This window comes from Panthera uncia, chromosome D2, assembly GCF_023721935.1.
Source record: "Panthera uncia isolate 11264 chromosome D2, Puncia_PCG_1.0, whole genome shotgun sequence".
In the NCBI taxonomy this organism is placed as follows: Eukaryota; Metazoa; Chordata; class Mammalia; order Carnivora; family Felidae; genus Panthera; species Panthera uncia.
The window spans coordinates 65,419,544-65,439,087 of NC_064818.1; the positions used below are offsets into that span (position 1 = coordinate 65,419,544).

Sequence of the window (19,544 nt, forward strand, 5' to 3'; positions counted from 1 at the left end):
GAGAGAGAGGAAGAAAGAATTAAAATGTGTTAGATGTTAAGATGTTAATGGTTATTGTGGAGGATATGTGACTTCATTGTACTAATCTTTCAACTTTTCTGTATGTTTCAAATTTTTCAAAATAAAAAGAGAAAAGTATTTGTAAACTAGCTAGTATGGTTTTAGGTGATCTTTGTCTGTGTGTGTGTGTGTGTGTGTGTGTGTGTGTTTAGGGAATGGTGGGGGAATCTCAGCAGATTGAGAAGATCTCTAGGAGCTAGAAGTAGTTTAACAAGCTTAGAAGTAATATGAGAGATTACAAAAGCTTATGTGATTGTCAGAAACAAAAGGCCATAGAAAGCCTATGGGTCAAGGTCTAGCAGGAAGATGTGGGCAGTGGAGGCTGAAGCAGTCACAGGAGCTCTTTGAAGGCCAGGAAGGAAAGCATGAGAATGAATTACTTTGACTTCCCCACATGCAGGAGAGAGTCCAATGGGCCTTGCCCTCTGATGTGGTGATAGGAACTTTTTTTTTTTTTTTTTTTTGGCCCTATCTGGCTTTCTCATATAACAGCCTCCAGAGGTAGTCTTAAGATGGTCTTTTAAACTCGGGAGTTAATTGGATTCATCTGCATCACAGCCCTTGAAAATACCCTCTTTATCTATTTCCCACCCCCATGTTCATGTTGACTATTTATTTAACTTAGAAAATAACTTAGTTATTGCAGAAACAGCCTGGAACATTCCATATCACTATTATTGTACAATGAATAATAGAGCATAATAGAGCAACCTTTTTTTTTTTTTTTTTTTTTTTTAGGATACTTACACCAGACAACCTGAGTAGCCGGGGATATATGTACCCAAATGTAAAGAGGAAAAAGGAGACAGTGAACACAACTTCTTTCCAGAAGCCAAAATAAGCCCCAGATTTTTGCCCCATGAAAACTAATGCACATAGTTTGACACGGTCACATTTAACCATTTTATTGATAATAGTGTCGGCAGTTGCAAAGAACTGTACAATGGAGGCCTCAATGCTCAAAGAACCCATTAGGTGGCAGTGGGGACACAGGCATCTTTTGATGCCTGATTACAGCCGGCCCCCGCCCAAGCTTCCTCCAGTTATGGAGCCTTAGGGAAGTGACATCATGAGGCAGCTTTTCAGGGGAGGAGATAGGGGAGGCAAACAACCAGAGAAAACAAAACAAACAAAAGTTATGGCCTATAGTATCCAACAGACGAGGAACTGTTGGTCATCTGGACTCAACTCCTGTTCTTGATTTTAACATGTTTTTATTTGTCCTTGTTATGATTCTTTCAGTAAAATAACTTTATACCTAAGTTCTTTAGATGACTTGTGTGCTGTTTACAATATCTCTGTGTTGTCAGTTTTTGAACATAAGCTAGAACGTGAGTAGGGAGTATGGCTCATTTTGCTTGGGACACAGTACATTTAATACATACATTTACAGTGACACTCTCATTCTCTGTAATGAGTGCTCATGAAAGGCTTTTTGTGGTCCTGGTACATACTGTACATTGAGATTCCTGGGAAAAGGACTCTGACATTTCTTTGCAAGAAGTTTATTGGGGAGTGCCTTTAGGAACATCCCCTGTGAGAGTGACAGGAGCAGGGCTGGGCGGAGGGAGAAGAAGCTGCCACACGTGTGCAGCCCATCCTGTAGGAGCTCCAGAGCTGGATGGCTCCTCAGAGACCCCCTTGGGACTTTATACCTACCCAACCCCAAATGATCAGCCAATACATGTGGGCTGCCGCTGTGAAGGGGGCAGAAAAATAATTCGGCTGGACACTGTCAGCCACCAACACTCCCTCATTCTGGGTGAATGAGCACCTCAGTCCCGAAAGAGGAATCTGGGCCACACACCAGAGTATCTACAGCAGGGGAGAAGGCCTACTTTCTCTGCATCACCCTTATTTTTAGGTCCCTCTGATGCTGCCTCTCCCACAGACGCTACCTGTATTAGAAACTGTGAAACAGGGGCACCTGGGTGGCTCAGTCGGTTAAGCGGCCGACTTCGGCTCAGGTCATGATCTCGCGGTCCGTGAGTTCGAGCCCCGCGTCGGGCTCTGCGCTGACAGCTCAGAGCCTGGAGCCTGTTTCAGATTCTGTGTCTCCCTCTCTCTCTGACCCTCCCCTGTTCATGCTCTGTCTCTCCCTGTCTCAAAAATAAATAAAAAAACGTTAAAAAAATTAAAAAAAAAAAAAAAAGAAAGAAACTATGAAACAGGCGGGCCTGAGTGCCGGACTCCATCTGGGCACCCTCTGGAGAGATGCAGTGCAGGGTCACCATGGCAGACCTGCAGCAGCTCCAGGTGCAGAAGGCAGTAGACTCTGCGGTGAAGAGTCTGGAGAGAGAGAACATCCAGAAGATGCTCATGTTCTGGTACAGCTGTTGTGAGGATAGTCGGGAGGCCATGCGGCAGGTGCACCAATGCATTGAGCGCTGCCATGCGCCTCTGGCTCAAAGCCAGTTGAAGAAATTCCAGGGCTGCCTGGCCCAGTGCACCATGCACTGCAGTGACAAAGCCAAAGATTCAATAGATGCAGGAAATAGAGGGTTTCAGGTGAAGTGGCAGCTGGAGACTTGTGTGACCAAGTATGTGGATGACCACATGCACCTCATCCCAACCATGACTGAGAAGATCTCTTACCCACTGGGAAATTGAAGTCTTTGTAACTGGCCATCAAGGCTGACAGCAGTAATCCATTTAATTTTTTTAAATGTTTATTTTACTTTTGAGAGATACAGAGCATGAGTGGAGGTGGGGCAGAGAGCAAGAGGGAGACACAGAATCTGAAGCAGGCTCCAGGTTCCAAACTGTCAGCATAGAACCCGACATGGGACTCAAATCCATGAATCCTCAGATGGTGACCTGAGCTGATGCGGGAGGCTTAACCGACTGAGCCACCCAGTGCTCCAGCAGGAATCCATTTAAAAAGCAAAATGAATTTTGGTCTTTGAAGTTTATGAAGAAATTAAGGATAGCAGGCAAGTTTGAGGCATGTGTCACTTGCCTCTACACACTGGTTCCTTTGTGTTTCAACCCTAGAAAGTGAAATGGAAAAAACTGGTGCTAAAATTTGGGTCTGAGATAGCACAGGAGAATTTTTGGTAACCTAAATTTCACATGCACTGGCACTAGGGATCTCCCTTGTACCAAGCCAGAGGCTTTAAGGTACAAGATTCTTCTTAGTATACAGGTACAAACAGGTTGCTAGGTTCCCCTAACCTGCCTATGATCTGGTGGAGTACAAGCAGAGATGTTTCTGTTGTTGCCAACCTCCTGTTTACCAGAAGGATCACCAAATCATTTTCTATAAGCTGTAAAGCAAAGTCCATGAGGTCGCTAATTTAGAAGGGAAAAAAGCTTTCTGGGTCTTCGTTTTGCTTGGTTTTGTTTTATATACAATGTTTTGTTTTATATATATGAAGTTGATTTAAGGTGCGGAGGTGGGAGAGGTAGTTTGGGTAAGAACTTTGAACAGTTCCTCGTGGGTATCTATTTCTGGCCATCAAGATGTGGATATGCATTTCTTGAAATACGTATTACATCTTTCAGCTAAGAGACCCTGCAGAAACAAGAGAAGGGATGTTACACTGGGTATGGGAAGCAGATCTCCCCTCTCACTGGCTGTCATGATGGGCCCTGAGCCTATCTGCAGCAGAACAACTGAACAATCTTGCTGTAACACTTTCCCTTGAAGGGAAAGGGGGTTTTGATTGCACTATGTACCAGTATCCAGGAGTGAACATTGAAGGAGAAACTGTTGCCTTCTTAATTAAGAGAGTTATTAGGTACTGAATTTGGAAAAACCTGGTTTTTATAGAAGAGAAGGAATGAAAGCCTAAACTCAGTATTGCTTATTTAGCCCCCTGAAATAACAGAGCCCTATTGAGACAATCCCTTGGCAACAGGAAGGCTGAAGGAGAAAAAGTAAGCAACTCGGGTGAGCTGTGATTCCTTTAAAGCAAAAGATGGACAGCCACCCCCTCATTACCAAATAACACTTTTGCCTGTGGCCGTTGCAGTAAGCAGTGTTCTGCCCTTTATCATTTCATTATTTTTTTCACCAATTTATTATTTGAAATGATAACATAGCCAATATTTGGTGTTTCAAGGTTGTAATATATGTTCCTAGTGGTTCAGCTTAAAAAAAAAAAAAGGTATAGTTTTTCCTCAAAAAAGAAAAAAAGAAACTGTGAAACAATGTCACCTTCTCATTTTGTTTTCCCAACATTAAAAGCTAATAGAAAATGTCTTGGTACTTCCTGCAGATGATGTCATGTTTGTTTTAAATCGATTTCTGAGTGTGTGTGTGTGTGTGTGTGTGTGTGTAGAGAAATTAATATATAAATGCTAATATATATATATATATAATATATATATATAATGCTATAGGAGAGCTTGCTTATGCATAAGCAACTCAGATATACAGATTAAGTATTTCTTCCGTTGAAAAATTTTCCAAAAAATTTTGGCACAATTGGTAATTATTTACTCCAGCACATCAAAATCCAATAGGGTAAAATTTATAAACAGAAAAGCCATTAGGGTAAATTTTATTTTTTACAAAAAAGGAATACGTAATTTTTTCCCTTAAAATAGCCTCTTCATGGGTAGAAAACGATCAACTATTTATATAGAAGTTTTAAAATCTTTTAAATTTTATATTTTTGCCTGATTTTGTCTTCTTTTGTATTCTATGACACTGATGCTTACTAACTTTTTTCCAGTTTCAGCTAGAAGAATTACTTTCTTTCCCTTATAGTCATTTGACTAATTTGACCCCCAAATGTCTTTTGGATGTATTTCCCTTTCTCCATCCTAGTGCTATACAGACCAAGCTGTCATCATTTTCTCTCCTAGCCTGATGTAATAGTCCCTAAGAATGGGGTTCCTTCCCTGAGATTCATCTTCCACACTTGGCTCCCAGATTGATCTTCTGGAAACACCAGTCTAAGCATACCCACACCTACTTGTGAAATCCCAACCTGTTAGCCCACCATATAAGGCCACTGGTGATATGGTCACAGCCTGCTTCACGTCCTGAGCACTGACCACACGTTCCAGGTACAAACTTACCTTGCTCTTTCATGCCTTACTGCTTTGCTCCTAGGTTCTGTTCTATGTCGCATGCTTTTCCTCACTTCCCTGTTTGGAAGAATATCTTTTTTTTTTTTTAATTTTTTTAATGTTTATCCTTGAGAGAGAGACAGAGCACGAGCAGGGGAGGGGCAGAGAAAAAAGGGAGACACAGAATCCAAAAGTAGGCTCCAAGCTCTGGGTGGCTCAGCTGGTTGAGCGTCTGACCTCCGCTCAAGTCATGATCTCTCAGTCCATGAGTTTGAGCCCCATGTCAGGCTCTGTGCTGACAGCTCAGAACCTGGAGCCTGCTTCAGATTCTGTATTTCCCCCTCTGTCTGCTCCTCCCCCACTCGTGCTCTGTCTCTCTCTGACTCTCAAAAATAAATAAGCATTAAAAAAAATTATATATATAAAAAAAGATCCAGTTCCGAAGGGGCATTGTGACTGCTCACCACCTTTCTCAGACAGGGCTTCTTGCTTCCCTCATCTGCTTCCTTTAGTATTTTTACATATAGTAAGAACACCCTAGACTACTGGTGTTTAGAGTAGAGCTCCTTGGGGCATCTGGGTGGCTCAGTTGATTAAACATCCGACTCTTAGTTTCTGTTCAGGTCATGATCTCGCAGATCTGTGGGTTCAAGCTCCGCATTGGGCTCTATGCTGACTGCACAGAGGCTGCTTGGGATTCTCTGTCTCACTCTCTATCTCTCTAACCCTTCCCTACTTGTGCTGTCTCTGTCTCTCTCAAAATAGATAAATAAATAAAACTTAAAAAAAAAAAAAAAAGAACAGCTCCTTTAGGAATCATATGGAAGGGGCAAGGTGCGTCTGGCACTAATAGAATTCCATCTCCTTGAGAACATAGAAGAAGCAAACTTTTCACAGCAGTGAACATTATATTTGACTTTGGAGAATATTCTAAAGATTTCTTGTAATTAGCATTATGATATTTCTCTGACATGGGCATATAACCACATGACACTAGTTTCTTCATAAGGCTATTACTACTAAGGAATCAAGGTTTTGAAGCATTTTCTGGTTGGAGAGAACTTTTAATTGATCCTAATTAATGGTGTGTCTGCAGGCAATTGAAATTGATTTTTACATTCACGTTTGCTGATAAGGATATAGATAGGAAAAACAGGACTGTAATAGCTTGATGATGAGCAATTTAATCCATGTATCTCTGGTTTATTTTTTTAGCGTTACTGATTAGCTGCCTAATTTGTTGCTTTCTCCATAGGCAGAGGGAATTAGAACCAGTTAACCTGATAGTCAATGGAAGAATAAAACTAATGTAAGTATGACAAGAAAGGGACTATAATTTACAGATATATGTGGCCATTCATCTTGTGGTTTAGGAAGGCAGAAGTATTGAATGTGGAGCCCATGTTTTTTGACTTTCTTTTGCTATGACTTGTAAAGTGCCCAGGTTAGGTCACTTTTTCTGTCCCAACGTAAAAAAAAAAAAAAAAAAAAAAAGGATACATAGCTCCCTGCATCATCATGAGACAAACAAGTTGTGTGACTATAATAGCTGCCTGTAACAGTTTGTGAGCCCAGATTAAATGGTCTTGGGCCTCTTCTGGCTGTAATTGAATTTGTTTCGTTTTACTTGGCTTTTGCTTTGCATCACTCTCCGACCCCTGTTTTATGATCCAAAGAAGGCATGTCAACATGCTTGACTGGCAGGTGGAATAGTACATTGGACCCAGGATCTGTAGTTCTAGTGTGCATTCTGCCTCTCACTAGCTCAGAGACCTTAACTTGGGTCAGCCTGCATTTCCTTATCTATGTTTCCTTGTGGCCCTGAGACTTTGTGCTTCTTAGGTTTATGGGGAGTCAAGAAAGTTGACATATATGGGATGCCTGGGTGGATCAGTCAGTTCAGAGTCCGACTTCGGCTTGGGTCAGGATCAAACAGTTCATGTGTTCAAGCCCTGCGTCAGGCTGTGGGCTGATAGTTCAGAGCCTAGAGCCTGCTTCAGATTCTGGGCCTCCCTCTCTGCCCCTTCCCAACTCACACTCTGTCTCTGTCTCTGTCTCTCTCTTTCTCAAAAATAAACATTAAAAAAAAAAAAAAAAAAGAAAGTTGACATATGGTCTTTCCTGATTAATCCAGTCCATAGACAATTAACTTGATCCTACCCCCATCTCTCCTTTCTCTGAGTTTTTAAGGAAGTATACCTGGGTTACACAGTCTAACCTGTATTAGTCCTCTGATGGTAAGCTCCTGTAAAGCAGGATTCCATGCATGAAATCCCATCTCATCCCCTCCCCCCACCCCCCCTCAGTCAACTCCTAGATCTAGGCATTTGTTGTGGATTCAATTAATACATGTCAGCTATAGGAGGAACCTCAGGGACTCCAGTTTTATCTCTTCAAAATTGACTTCTTTTACTTTGCAGAGAAAAGAAAGGTCATCTAGCATAAATTTCCTTTGATAGCTCCCCCCTCCAGCACATACACCTAAAAATTATTTGTGTTGACTCGTCCTTGGAAAGATTGAAAAAATATGACTATATTAAAATATAAATAATGTATATAACCAAAAAATTAGGCAAGCCACAAAGCACAAGAAGATATTTGCATTTAAGAATCAGTAACCAGATGGGGCGCCTGGGTGGCTCAGTCGGTTGAGCGTCCGACTTCGGCTCAGGTCACGATCTCGCGGTCCATGAGTTCGAGCCCCGCGTCAGGCTCTGGGCTGATGGCTCAGAGCCTGGAGCCTGCTTCCGATTCTGTGTCTCCCTCTCTCTCTGCCCCTCCCCCGTTCATGCTCTGTCTCTCTCTGTCTCAAAAATAAATAAATGTTAAAAAAAATTTTTTTAAATAAAAAATAAAGAAAGAAAGAAAGAAAGAAAGAAAGAAAGAAAGAATCAGTAACCAGAATTTAAAAAACAAAACAAAAACAAAAACCACACTATACATGATACATAATCATTAAGAAAACAGCCTAATGGAATGGTGAAAATAATGAGGAGAAGAAGATAGAGGAAAAGATACGAACAAACAATTTACAAAAGAAAGAATCCCAAATTACCAATAAACATATGGGAGATACTCAAACTTATGCATAATCAGGGTCAGGCGTATGTCAACAAAAACTGTAACCCATTAAGTGGGAGAAAATTTAAAAGACTGGAAAAAGCGCAGACAGTGGTAACACTATGCACAGCTGATGGGAGTACATGTGGTTCTATCCATGTGGAGAGTGAATGGGCACCTCTCCCAAGCCAGCAATTCCACTCCCTGAGAAGCTCTCGATATGTAATAAGGAGACACATAAAATGTATTACAGCTTTGATTTTAAAAACAGAAACCTTAAAAATAACAATCTGAATGTCCACTAACAAAGAAATGGAGAAAAAAAATTAGGGGATGAATAAATATTCATGAAATTAGTAAAAACAAACTAGAGGTACATGTATCAACATGGATAAATGTCAAAAACAATGTTCAGCAAAAATAAATTACAGAGTAATATGTATAGCAGGAGGCCACTTACACAAATTTTAAAGTCATGCAAAAATATGTTGTTTACAGGAACACATGTATAGTAAAAGTGTAAGACCATGCATGGGAATGAAAACTACCAAATTCAGGATGGTGTTTTTATCTGGGGAAGAAGAAAGGGCCATTGGGATCAGAGAGTAGTACGCAGGAGGCTTTCCACTACATCTGTAATATTTAACATATACATTTATTTATTTTAAAATATGTAAGTTCTCTCAAGGCCTCCTTTGTAAACCTTAGGAAAATGTACCCAACACCTCACAGGCGTGGCTCGGATACCACATTACTAGAAGATGCCAACACAGCCCCACATCAGGGCTTATAACTTTGGAGCCAAATGCCCCCCTTCAGTCCGTGGTCCTCATACGGGACATAATCTGTATGACTGTGGGTGTATGTACCAGCCTGACAACATCAAACAAACAAACCCATCTTCTCCTCCTTCCTTGCATCTCGGAGTCAAAGGGTGAGATCTTTCTTCTGCCGGAGGCAAATCCCTCCAGCTGGGCTGAGCTGGGCTCATTTCTCCTCAACTTCCCTCTGTCATTTAACCCCTCATCCCTGCAGCTCCAGCCTTGCTTCCCTACATGCTCTTTCTCCCAGCCTTTGACCCTGTGTTTCTATTTGCTGCTACTCCATCCCACTGTGGTCTGGTTTTCTCTTTCACCACATCACTGAAATCACTCTTATCCATAAACTCACCAAGGCCCTGTAACCCTCAAAGAGAGGGAGCCACTCAGCAGTTCTTGCCTCACTTGATCTTTGCAGTATTTGGCACCTTCCTTGGAAAACTCCTCTTTTGCCTTCTGTGACATTATTGTCTCTTGCATTTCCTTCCTTTGGCTGCTAGTCTGTTTTCATGGCTCTTGTTCTACCTCCCAGCTTTTGAATGCTAGTGTTCCTAATTCACCTCTGCTTCTTCTCAGTCTCAACATTTACTTAACAAATATTTATTGAACCCCTACTGGATGCTAGGCGCTTTTCTCAGTGCTAGGGATTCAGCAGTGATAAGGCCTTGCCCTCACGGAGCTAACATTCCCGTGAGGGGAGACTGACAGCAACGGTTTAAAAAATAGAACTAGGGACACCTGGGTGGCTCAGTCGGTTAAGCGGCCGACTTCAGCTCAGGTCATGATCTTGCGGTCCATGAGTTCGAGCCCCGCGTCGGGCTCTGTGCTGACAGCTCAAAGCCTGGAGCCTGTTTCAGATTCTGTGTCTCCCTCTCTCTTTGACCCTCCCCCGTTCATGCTCTGTCTCTCTCTGTCTCAAAAATAAATAAACGTTAAAAAATTTAAAATAATAATAATAAAAAGAAAAAATAGAACTATAATATTTACATGGTGATAAATTCCATGGAGGAAAATAAAGGAAAGTAAGGGGATACATGTGCCAAAGGAAGGGACCAGTTGTATTTGTTGTATAGCGAAAGGTCAGGAGAGCCTCAATTAAAAATTGACTTTGGGGCTGACACATGAAGGGAGTAAGAATTGTGAGCCTGTGGATATTTGGTGGAAGATCATTCCATGCAGAGTGAGAGTGTTCCAGTTTGGGACATATTGAGTTTGAAAGGCCTATTATACATTTAAGTGGAAATGCCAGGAAGGATATAGATATAGATATAGATATAGATATAGATATAGATATAGATATATCCTTTCTAGAACATAAGCTCCATTCGAACAGAGCTTGTAAAATAGACCAAGGTCCCACCAGCTAAAGGGAGGAAATCCAAGAGAAAATAATGTCATAAGGAAGGTGTCAAATATTGCAAAGATTGAGTAGAGGGACTGCAGAGTGGCTCTGTCTTTAAAATTTAGAGGACCTTTCTGACTTTATGGATGATAGTCATTTCATATATATATATATATATATATATAATATATGTATATATATACATATATATACGTACGTATGTATATATGCACATATATATGCACATATATACATATATATACCTATGTGTATATATATATGTATATATATATATATATACATGTGTATACATATATATATATAAAATAAAGTAGCTTTGGGCAGGAGCAGGTTTGTTAGAAGTGTGAGAGAGTGAACCAAGAGTTTAATTTGGACTAGGTTAAGTGATAGTATTTTAAAGATCAACATGGAGATGTAAGTAGGGACTTGAATTTATTTAAGAAATTGTTTTGTTTTGAGAGAGGGCACAAGTAAGCAAGGGGCAGAGAGAAAGGGTGAGAGAGAATTCCACAAGTTGCAGAGAGAGAGAGAGATAAGCGGGGCTTACCTGAAGCGGGGCTTGTGCTCACCCGAAATGGGGCTCGGGCTCACCTGATTCTGGACTTGAGCTCACCCAAAGCAGGGCTCAAACTCACAAACCGTTAAATCATGGCCTGAGCAGGGCTCAAGCCCATGCAATGTGGGGCTTGTGCTCACCCAAAGTGGGGCTTGAGCTCACCTGATGTGGGGCTCGAACTCACAAACCTTGAGATCATGACCTGAACGAAAGTCCGATGCTTAATTGAGTGAGCCACGCTGCTGCCCCTATTTAAGAAATATTTGTTGGGCACCTGGAATTTCATGTCTGTTAATAGCAGAATAGTTTATATTGGATTAACCCTTTTGCAAATAAGAATTATAAACTCTGGATGAAAAAAATTACCTAAAGGCATTAAAGAGAAACCAAACTAGAAACTAGAGAAGAGTTGACACTTAGGAGAAGAGAATGGCACTAGATGAGTTACTGTTTGTTTGTTTTTTAAATAGCTTTTTGCCTCAGGGCAAGCACCAGAAAATGTCATGCTGGGGCACTTAGAATATGGATAGAAACCCACAGTTTTGATGAATTTATTTGAGGAATTAGCAGACAGAGTTTGAGGCTATCACAGCAACTGGAAAATGGCAGTGGTAGTGGAATACCCTAGAAAGGAGAGAATTGCAGAGGAGAGGTTCCAGATTCTGTGCATTAAGTTTTCCCAAGCTCTGGCTGATCTCTGAACTACACACATGTGGGGGCAGACTTCAGTCAGTCCAACAAATGACGAAAGAACTGAATGGAAATTTCAATCATAGAGGAGAAAAATTTAGTAACCAAGTTAGCACTTTAGTAAAATAAAAAATTCAAAGCTTAGCATAACAAAAACCATAGTCTCTATAATGTGCCATTTACAATGTGCAAGCACAATACAAAATTACTAGATAAGCAAAAAAGCAGAAAAATGTGACCCATAATCAAGAGAAAAGACAATAGATGGAAATTGATCCTAAGATGAGCAGAAATCAGAATTAGGACACAGTTCTTTTAAACTAGCTATTATAAGGGATAAAAACTGGTGCAGCCACTCTGGAAAACAGTATGGAGGTTCCTCAAAAAATTAAAAATAAAACTACCCTATGACCCAGCAATTGCACTACCAAGTATCCAAAAAATACAGAAGTGCTGTCTTAAAGGGGCATGTTCATCCCAATATTTATAGCAGCGCTATCAACAATGGCCAAAGTATGGGAAGAGCCCAAAGTATGTCCATCGACTGATGAATGGATAAAGAAGATGTTGTATATATATACAATGGAGTATTACTCGGCAATCAAAAAGAATGAAATCGTGCCATTTTCAACAACGTGGATGTAACTAGAGTGTATTATGCTAAGTGAAATAGTCAGAGAAAGACAAATATATGATTTCACTCATGTGGAATTTAAGATACAAAACAGATGAACATAAGGGAAGGGAAGCAAAAATAATATAAAAACAGAGAAGAAGACAAACTATAAGAGACTCTTAAATACAGAGAACAAACAGGGTTGCTGGAGGGGTGTTGGATGAGGGGAAGGACTAAAGGGGTGAGGGGCACTAAGGAGGACACTTGTTGGGATGAGCACTGGGTATGATCAGTGCTCTTGTATGATCATTAGCACTTGGGTAGACCAGCTGGCTTAAATTGGGAGGGCAGTCTTTTTCAGTGAAATTATTTTTGGATTCTTTTCAACTGTAGGTGGTAGACTACCCTTATTTGCTTTTTATACCACTTTTTATGGAATAGTACTCATGCCCACCATTCATATTCCTAGGGCCTTTGCTTCTGAGCTAGATTTAGTAGGCCCTTTTATGAGTCTATCTAAAATGGGTTTTAGCAACTCATTTGCCAAAACAAGGTCTAAATTTCTCCAAAATATTATCTTTTGTTTGCAGTCCTTTTCAGCTCATCAGCAGTTACTGATTTCAGATCCACCATGTAGGGAGATGGTTCTCTCTGAACATAGAGACCAGCTCAAACTGGGAAAGCCAGGACCCGCAGAATGGTTGGACTCTCACAGCTGTACAGGTGTGAGTCACCCGTAACTTTGTAGAGAGGCCTTTGCTCCTGCCACACCCCTACATCAGCTGCTCTTTGCTTCTGCTCACCTTCCATTTGCCAGAGCTGGCTGGGTAAAGGACTGGAAAGTGGGCAAGCCAGAACTCACCTCTGCTCTTGCTGCTTTATACCAGTCCTCTTCTCGCTGGCCTACTGTTCTCCTTCTAGGAGCTTCCAGAAAAAATTATTCTCTTACAAAGTTTAAAGTATGTCCCCTACTTGAAAAATATGCACATATTTTGGGTGTTTTCATTGCTGAAGCTAATGACCAGATTAGTATTTTCTGTAGACACTTCTTGATTTACTTAGTGTTCTTGCTCTGAACCCACTTAACAGATAACATAGGGAGGGTTCTTGAAACCTGGGAGAGGCAACATTCCTCCAGAATGTCCAACCCAAGCCACACACAGCAAGTCTGTTGCCAACTCTCTACCTCTCAGAAACTCCTTTAGGATGACAGAGATCCCTTTAAAGTTCACTAAAAAGCAATTCAGATGCAGAAGAAGTATCAACAACAAAGATATACCAAAGAAGGAAAATAAGTTGTCAAGAACAGTGAGTAATGGTAGAGTTAAAAAAAATCAATATCTTTCCACATATTTCTATGCATGGGGTGCATCCATCAAAGTGAGTGGGTGACATTTGTCCCAGCCTAGCTGAGCCAGCCAGTGCTGCATGACTCACCTTCTGTGCTATCAGCAAACCACCAAGCCTCTTGCCTGGGAGTTAACAGACTCACTAAAAGGAAACTCTATTCTGAATCTGTCATTAATTGCATCTTTAAATGTAATCCACCTGCCAGCCAATTTACAAATTTCCTCCATATTCTCCAGGTTATTTCTAACTTTCCTCCCGATCACTTTTGCAGCCTAGCTGGATTTGATTGGGTTTATCTTAGTTTGCTTTGAGGAGGAATTGATATATCTCCCGTCTCTAAGAAGATCATTGTTTCTCCCTCACAGAGGTCAGGTAGAGCAGAGAGGTGATCTCATAGGGTTTTTCCACCCAGTGATTCTGATTTTTAAAACAAATATGTGAAAGCCCCAATCATTGCCTCTTAAAATCCCCTTTGTGCTCAAAGAGGAAGCTCGGTGAATAGTTCCAGCAAAGTATCAGGAATATCTGATAGCACTGATTCACCGAGTTTTGGAAACAAACCTCAGTTTCTCCAATTATGGGTTCAAGATGAGAAAACTTCCCTTTCTCACGTACCAACGAGGCAGCAATGAAGAGATCAGCCTGTCCTCTGACAAACATGAGACATGAATTGACACGTGTACCAGCTTTTTCCACCCCAGCTCATGCTGTGCCCTTCTGACTACATGGTTTCCCTGGCTTCTCTATTCAAGTCTTATTCATCCTTGGAGGTCCCCCTTTCTCTCAGGAACTTTTCCCAACTTACTGGCTCAGAGGGAGCTTTTCTTCCCCTGAACTGCTCTGGCACATATGCCAAAATCTCTTATACAACATTTGGTGTAGGCTTTCCAGGGTAGGGACTGTGCTGTATTCTTATTTGAACACTTATGGGATGGAAGTGCTTAGCTTACAGCACTGGTGTGCAATGTAGGCTGGGCATCAGAATCGCCCGTGCAGCTTTTAAGACATTACCAATGTTCAGGCCCCATAACAGACCTTCTGAATCAGAATTGCTACTTAGGTGAAATTACAGATCTTCCTCAAGTTATGGTGGCGTTACATCCCAGTAAATCCATTGTAAGTTGAAAATATCGCAAGTAGAAAATGCATTTAATATACCTAACCTACAGAACATCACCGCTTAGTCTAGTCTATCTTAAACATGCTCAGAACACCTACATTAGCCTATTGTTGGGCAAAATCATCTAACACAAGTGTATTTTATAATGAAGTGTTGAATATCTCATGTCATTTATTGAATACCATACTGAAAGTGAAAAAAAAAAGAATGGTTGTATGGGTACAGATTGATTACAAGTGTAGCAGCTGTTTATTTTCATCACCACATGGCTGATGGCATCATGAGAGATGGTATGGTATATGGCTAACCTGGGAAAAGATCAAAATTCAAAGTATGGTTTCTACAGAATGCATGTTGCTTTCACACCATTGAAAAGTTGAAAAATCATCAGTCACACCATCGTAACTTGGGGGCTGTCTGTCTAGGCTGTCTGTATATAGACTCTAGATTTGCATCAGAAATCTTGTGATGGCTGCCCCCTGACCCCATCTCCAGGTCACTAGCTCCTACCCCCTTTATTTCTTACAGAACCTCCTTGTGTTCAGAGAGTCACCCTTCCTCAACATAGTTCCCTTGCTTCAGAGGAAGCCCCCATCACCTTAAGTGTGAGGTCAGGGGCTGAATAATCTGAAGCTAAATCCATGATTCAGGAATAGGCATGTGACCCAACTGTAGCCTCTGAGAGAAGCAAGAGGAAGGCTGAAGACTTCTGGGAAGGGTCTTTCTCTTGTAGGAAGCTTTACTTTTTCCTGCTGTTACACTAGTTGTTACTGGCAGCCACTCTGTGCTCTTTCTCACCCTCCTCTCCCTCTCCTCCAGAGGGAACAAGTCTTAGGATGAAGCTGTGAAAAAATCTGGATCCTTGGTGGTAGATCAAGCAAACCTGAGTTCATTGAAATTTGGACTGCCACTTATGTGCACTAATAAGTGCCTCACTGTTTAAGACAGTTCTGTTACTTGTGGCTGAAATACTCTCCTAGATACTCTTGTTTGTATTCCTTCAATCCCAGGTATCACCTGGCACAATGTCCTCTTTAGTAAATGCTCAATAAGCATTTGTTGAATGAATGAATTCACAGTCATTGAGCACCTATATATGCCAAGTACTGGAGATGAAGTAGTAACTAAATAAAGTCCCTGTCATCATGGATTTTATACTCTGGTGGAAATAAAACTGCCTTTTGTGGATCAGGTTAGCAACCTCTGTAGAGATATAAACTTTGTTTCTGTTTGTGCAAGTAGATGGGTTCAACCAACATAAGTGGTTAGAATGGGAACACTTGTGCCAAAGGCTCACTGCTTAGGAATTCACCTGACCACCAGAGTGACTTTCTGCAGTTAAAGAAAAAGGAAATAACAAGTGGGATCATGAAGAATGCTTTGTCCCCAAGTTCATGACTCAGAGGAAAAACTACAGTGCTCTTCTTACCATATCTCAGCCACGGAGCATAAGACACGTAATTGCAGAGGACCAAATGGGAGTAACAATCTGAAAGGGTTAGGAAAACTCTATTTTACTAAGTAAATGGAATTCGAAGAAGGGAAAACGTGACCTACTGAGTATCAGTCTGTGAGTGTATGAAAGGTAATCACAAGGTAGGTGAGCATCAACTCACATCTAGCTCTTCCCTCTGTGTGATGCCCATTGCTGAAGATTAAGGGAGGAATCACCTGCTGAGGGAAATGCCTGATGTGAAGGCAGACTTTGGGTAGCAACAGGCTTGGTCAGAAGGCAGATTCAGAGGGGTGGGTAGGAAGGAGCAATCCAACAAAATGAGTTGAGGGGCAAAATCCGGAAGACTTAACAGTGACACAAGGCAAAGAGAAACATTAGACCTAGAAAGATGAGGGCTTCATGGACCAGGGCTCAGGAACTTTGAGGCCAGAGTCAAGGACATTGACCCTCCTGTCCTGAGGTCAGGCCTTCATAGTAAACTCAGTACCAGCTGACAGGAGACTGACAAAGCATGGCCCCTTCCGGGGTAGGAGGTGTCACAAAGGCCTTGTGAGATAAGGTACTCAGTGTAGTGTAAATATTCAGTGAATGAATGAGCTCATCAGGCTGCCCTGTAAGATGGCAGCAGCCAGACCATTCTTCTTCCTTAAGCATTGAAAGTACAGGTTCTTCTGGAACTGGCAAAAATTTCAGCTCTGTGAAACAAAAAGAATTGTGATGGACATCTTTTTTTTTTTTTTTTCCTCCCACAACTTTCATCTCTGCCCCCTGGTGATAGCCCTGAAGTTTTTTGGGGGAGGCCAATCCTCCTCTTCCCCCAAACCATGGGGCCCAGGTGATGCCAATTCCCAATCACACTCTCCCATCTAGGAGTGGGTTACTTGACTAATTAGCATATTACTTCCCTCTAGACACAGTGATTGGTTCAGGGATGGGCATACAATCCAGGTTGGTCCAATGAAGTCAATTCTGAGATCTTTGCTGGAAAGGCTGGAAGAGGCAGCTGTCTTTCTGCTGGGGCTGCTGAACTGTACAATGTAGAACCTAAGCACAGAGCTGGCAGGAGCCACTGCATGAAGAGGGCTTGCCAAGTGGAACCAATCCAAAGGAGAGCAGGGCTAAGAGAGAGGTAAGGAAAGATTGAAAGGCAATAATTCTGGCAATATAATTTTGAGTCTCTGGTACCAGCTATGCCTAAAGACAGGCCTACTCCTAGTCTTCTCTTTTACTATTGCTTAAGATAGTCTAAACTAGGTTTCTGTTACTTGCAACTTGGTGTCCTGAAATGATAAATAATGGAGACCATATTATGATAACTTGCTTTCCCATCTTCTCAGATAAATTGATGAGATCCAGCCAATCAACTTATATAGTGCTTTCTATTGCCAAATATTGTTCCAAGCACTGGGGATAAAACCATGAATACAAATGAGACCTTGCCTTTGAGGAACTTAACTTCCAGCAGGAAGAGACCACTATTAAACAAATCAACAATAAATACATAAGAAAAGTTCAGGTATAGATAGAATCAAGAATATTACATAGGATCATGAGCAGGGAAGCCAGGGAAGGTCTCTTGAAGGATGTGATGACATTTGAGATGAGGTCATAATAATAAGAGGCAGCCACTCAAAGACTAGGAAAGAATGCTCTCACATAAAGAAGAGTGGGGGAGCTGGGCAGCTCAGTCGGCTAAGCATCCCACTCTTGATTCCAGCTCATGTCATGATCTCACGGTTCTTGAGTTTGAGGCCCATGTCAGCTGTGCTGTCAGCACAGAGCCTGATTGGGATTCTGTCTTCCTCTCTCTCTGCCCCTCCCCTACTTGCTCTCTCTCAAAAATAAACATTAAAAAAAAAGAGCAAATGCAAAGTCCCTGAGATATGAATAAGACTGGCCTATTCGGGAGACAGGCAGTGAGTATGGCTGGAGTGTCCTGAGTGAGGGACAAGTGAAGAAAGAAGAGACTGGACAGGTAAGCTGGGGCAGTTCCTTAACCTGAGAGTTTGGGTTTTATTCTGAATGCAGTGGTCACTCACTGGAGTGTTAAGAGGATCGAATTTACCATTGTTGGGTGAAGGTTGGACTAAAGGAAGACAAGAGGGAAGGAAGAAAGGCCTATTGGGAGATAACACAGTAGTCCAAGCAAGAAATAAAGGAGGGACCCTGGACCAGGGTTGGAGTATCCAAGATGGAAATGGAGACAGGTGGTGGATTTAGGATACATTTTGGAGGCAGAGCCAGTAGGATATACTGATGGGTTACAAGTGAGGTGTGAGGAAAGGGATGATGCAAGCAGAATGATCAAGTTTTAGTCCAAGCAGTTAAGTGGATGATGGTGTCATTTACAAAAAGGAGAAATCTGAATTGGGGTAGAAAAGAATCCATACTTCTGTCTTAACTTTGTGGGACATTCAAGTAGAGGTCAAGTGGGCAGTTGGTTAGCCACACCTCGAATTCAGCAGAGATGTTTAGGCTAGAGATAGTTATTTGCATGTCATAGACATATGGATGGACTGGGGGAGGACACTCAACTAAAGAGGAAAAGATTGATGATCAAAAACAGCCCTGGGCCTGCACCAATGGGAGAAGGAGCAAAAGGAAATGAGAAACGGCTGGTGAAGTAAGAAGAAAACCAGATAAACATGATGACACAGAAGCTTAGACAAGTGTTTGGAGAACAAGAGAGTTGTCATCTAGGTTGAATGCTGACACTGAGATTAAGTAAGAGGAGGACAGAGAACTGGCCATTGGCTTGGGCCAGATGACCCAGATATGGGACTGTTTAGTGGAGAGATGAGGGCAAAAGTCACATTGTACTGCAACGAAGAGAAGAGAGCCAAAGGAGAACACCAAGGTGGTAACTTAAGGCTTGTAGGGCAGACACATGGAATGTATTGATAAGCCTTTGTTAGGGAGATGCTGTCTTTAAGAGTCAAGATATTTTTACAATTTGTTTAAATTTACATACAGTGAAATGTATATGCCCTAAGTGATGAGGTCTTTTTATTGAGGTAAAATTCACATCACGTTTTCATCACTCCCAAGGGAGACCCCATACTCCTTAATGGTATGGGGTTTTGAAACTTTTGGCATATACTTTCTTAATATATCATTTAATATGCTCCAAGTAAACATTTATTTTTTAGGTCTGAGTAGCTAAACGCCACATAATAAAACAGCTCTTTATTGAAAGAACATGGGCCAAGCCAAAGTAATCTGTGATGTTAGAAGTCAGCATCATGATTATCTTTGGGGAGGAGAGAGTTTGTAGTGAATGGAAGGAGAACACCAGGGGGGCTTCTGAGGTGGTCTGTTTCTGGACTTGGGTAGTTGTTTCATGGATGTGTTCACTTCAAGATACTTGAATTCAAGTTGTATATTCATGATAGATATACTTCTCTGTTAGTATGCTTCAATTTAAATGTTTTAAAAA

At 41.4% G+C, this 19,544-nt stretch overlaps 1 protein-coding gene across 10 annotated transcripts in view; it reads left to right on the plus strand.

The window, feature by feature from the left end:
• LOC125932964 (protein FAM136A-like) overlaps nucleotides 1–19,544 on the plus strand; it is a 48,474-nt gene that overhangs the window by 17,326 nt on the left and 11,604 nt on the right. For 3 of the 10 annotated variants that reach the window (XR_007460812.1, XR_007460809.1, XR_007460814.1), the window contains 2 exons: nucleotides 4,873–5,076; nucleotides 6,335–7,929. Coding sequence is in view for 1 of the 10 variants with exons in the window: in XM_049645739.1 (XP_049501696.1) it covers nucleotides 2,275–2,670 (396 nt within the window). In the remaining 9 variants the exon portion in view is untranslated. Of the gene's footprint in view, nucleotides 1–798; nucleotides 4,334–4,872; nucleotides 5,077–6,334; nucleotides 7,934–19,544 lie in introns of those variants that run through there. The other 7 variants (XR_007460811.1, XR_007460810.1, XR_007460813.1 and 4 more) reach the window with 5 other exon arrangements.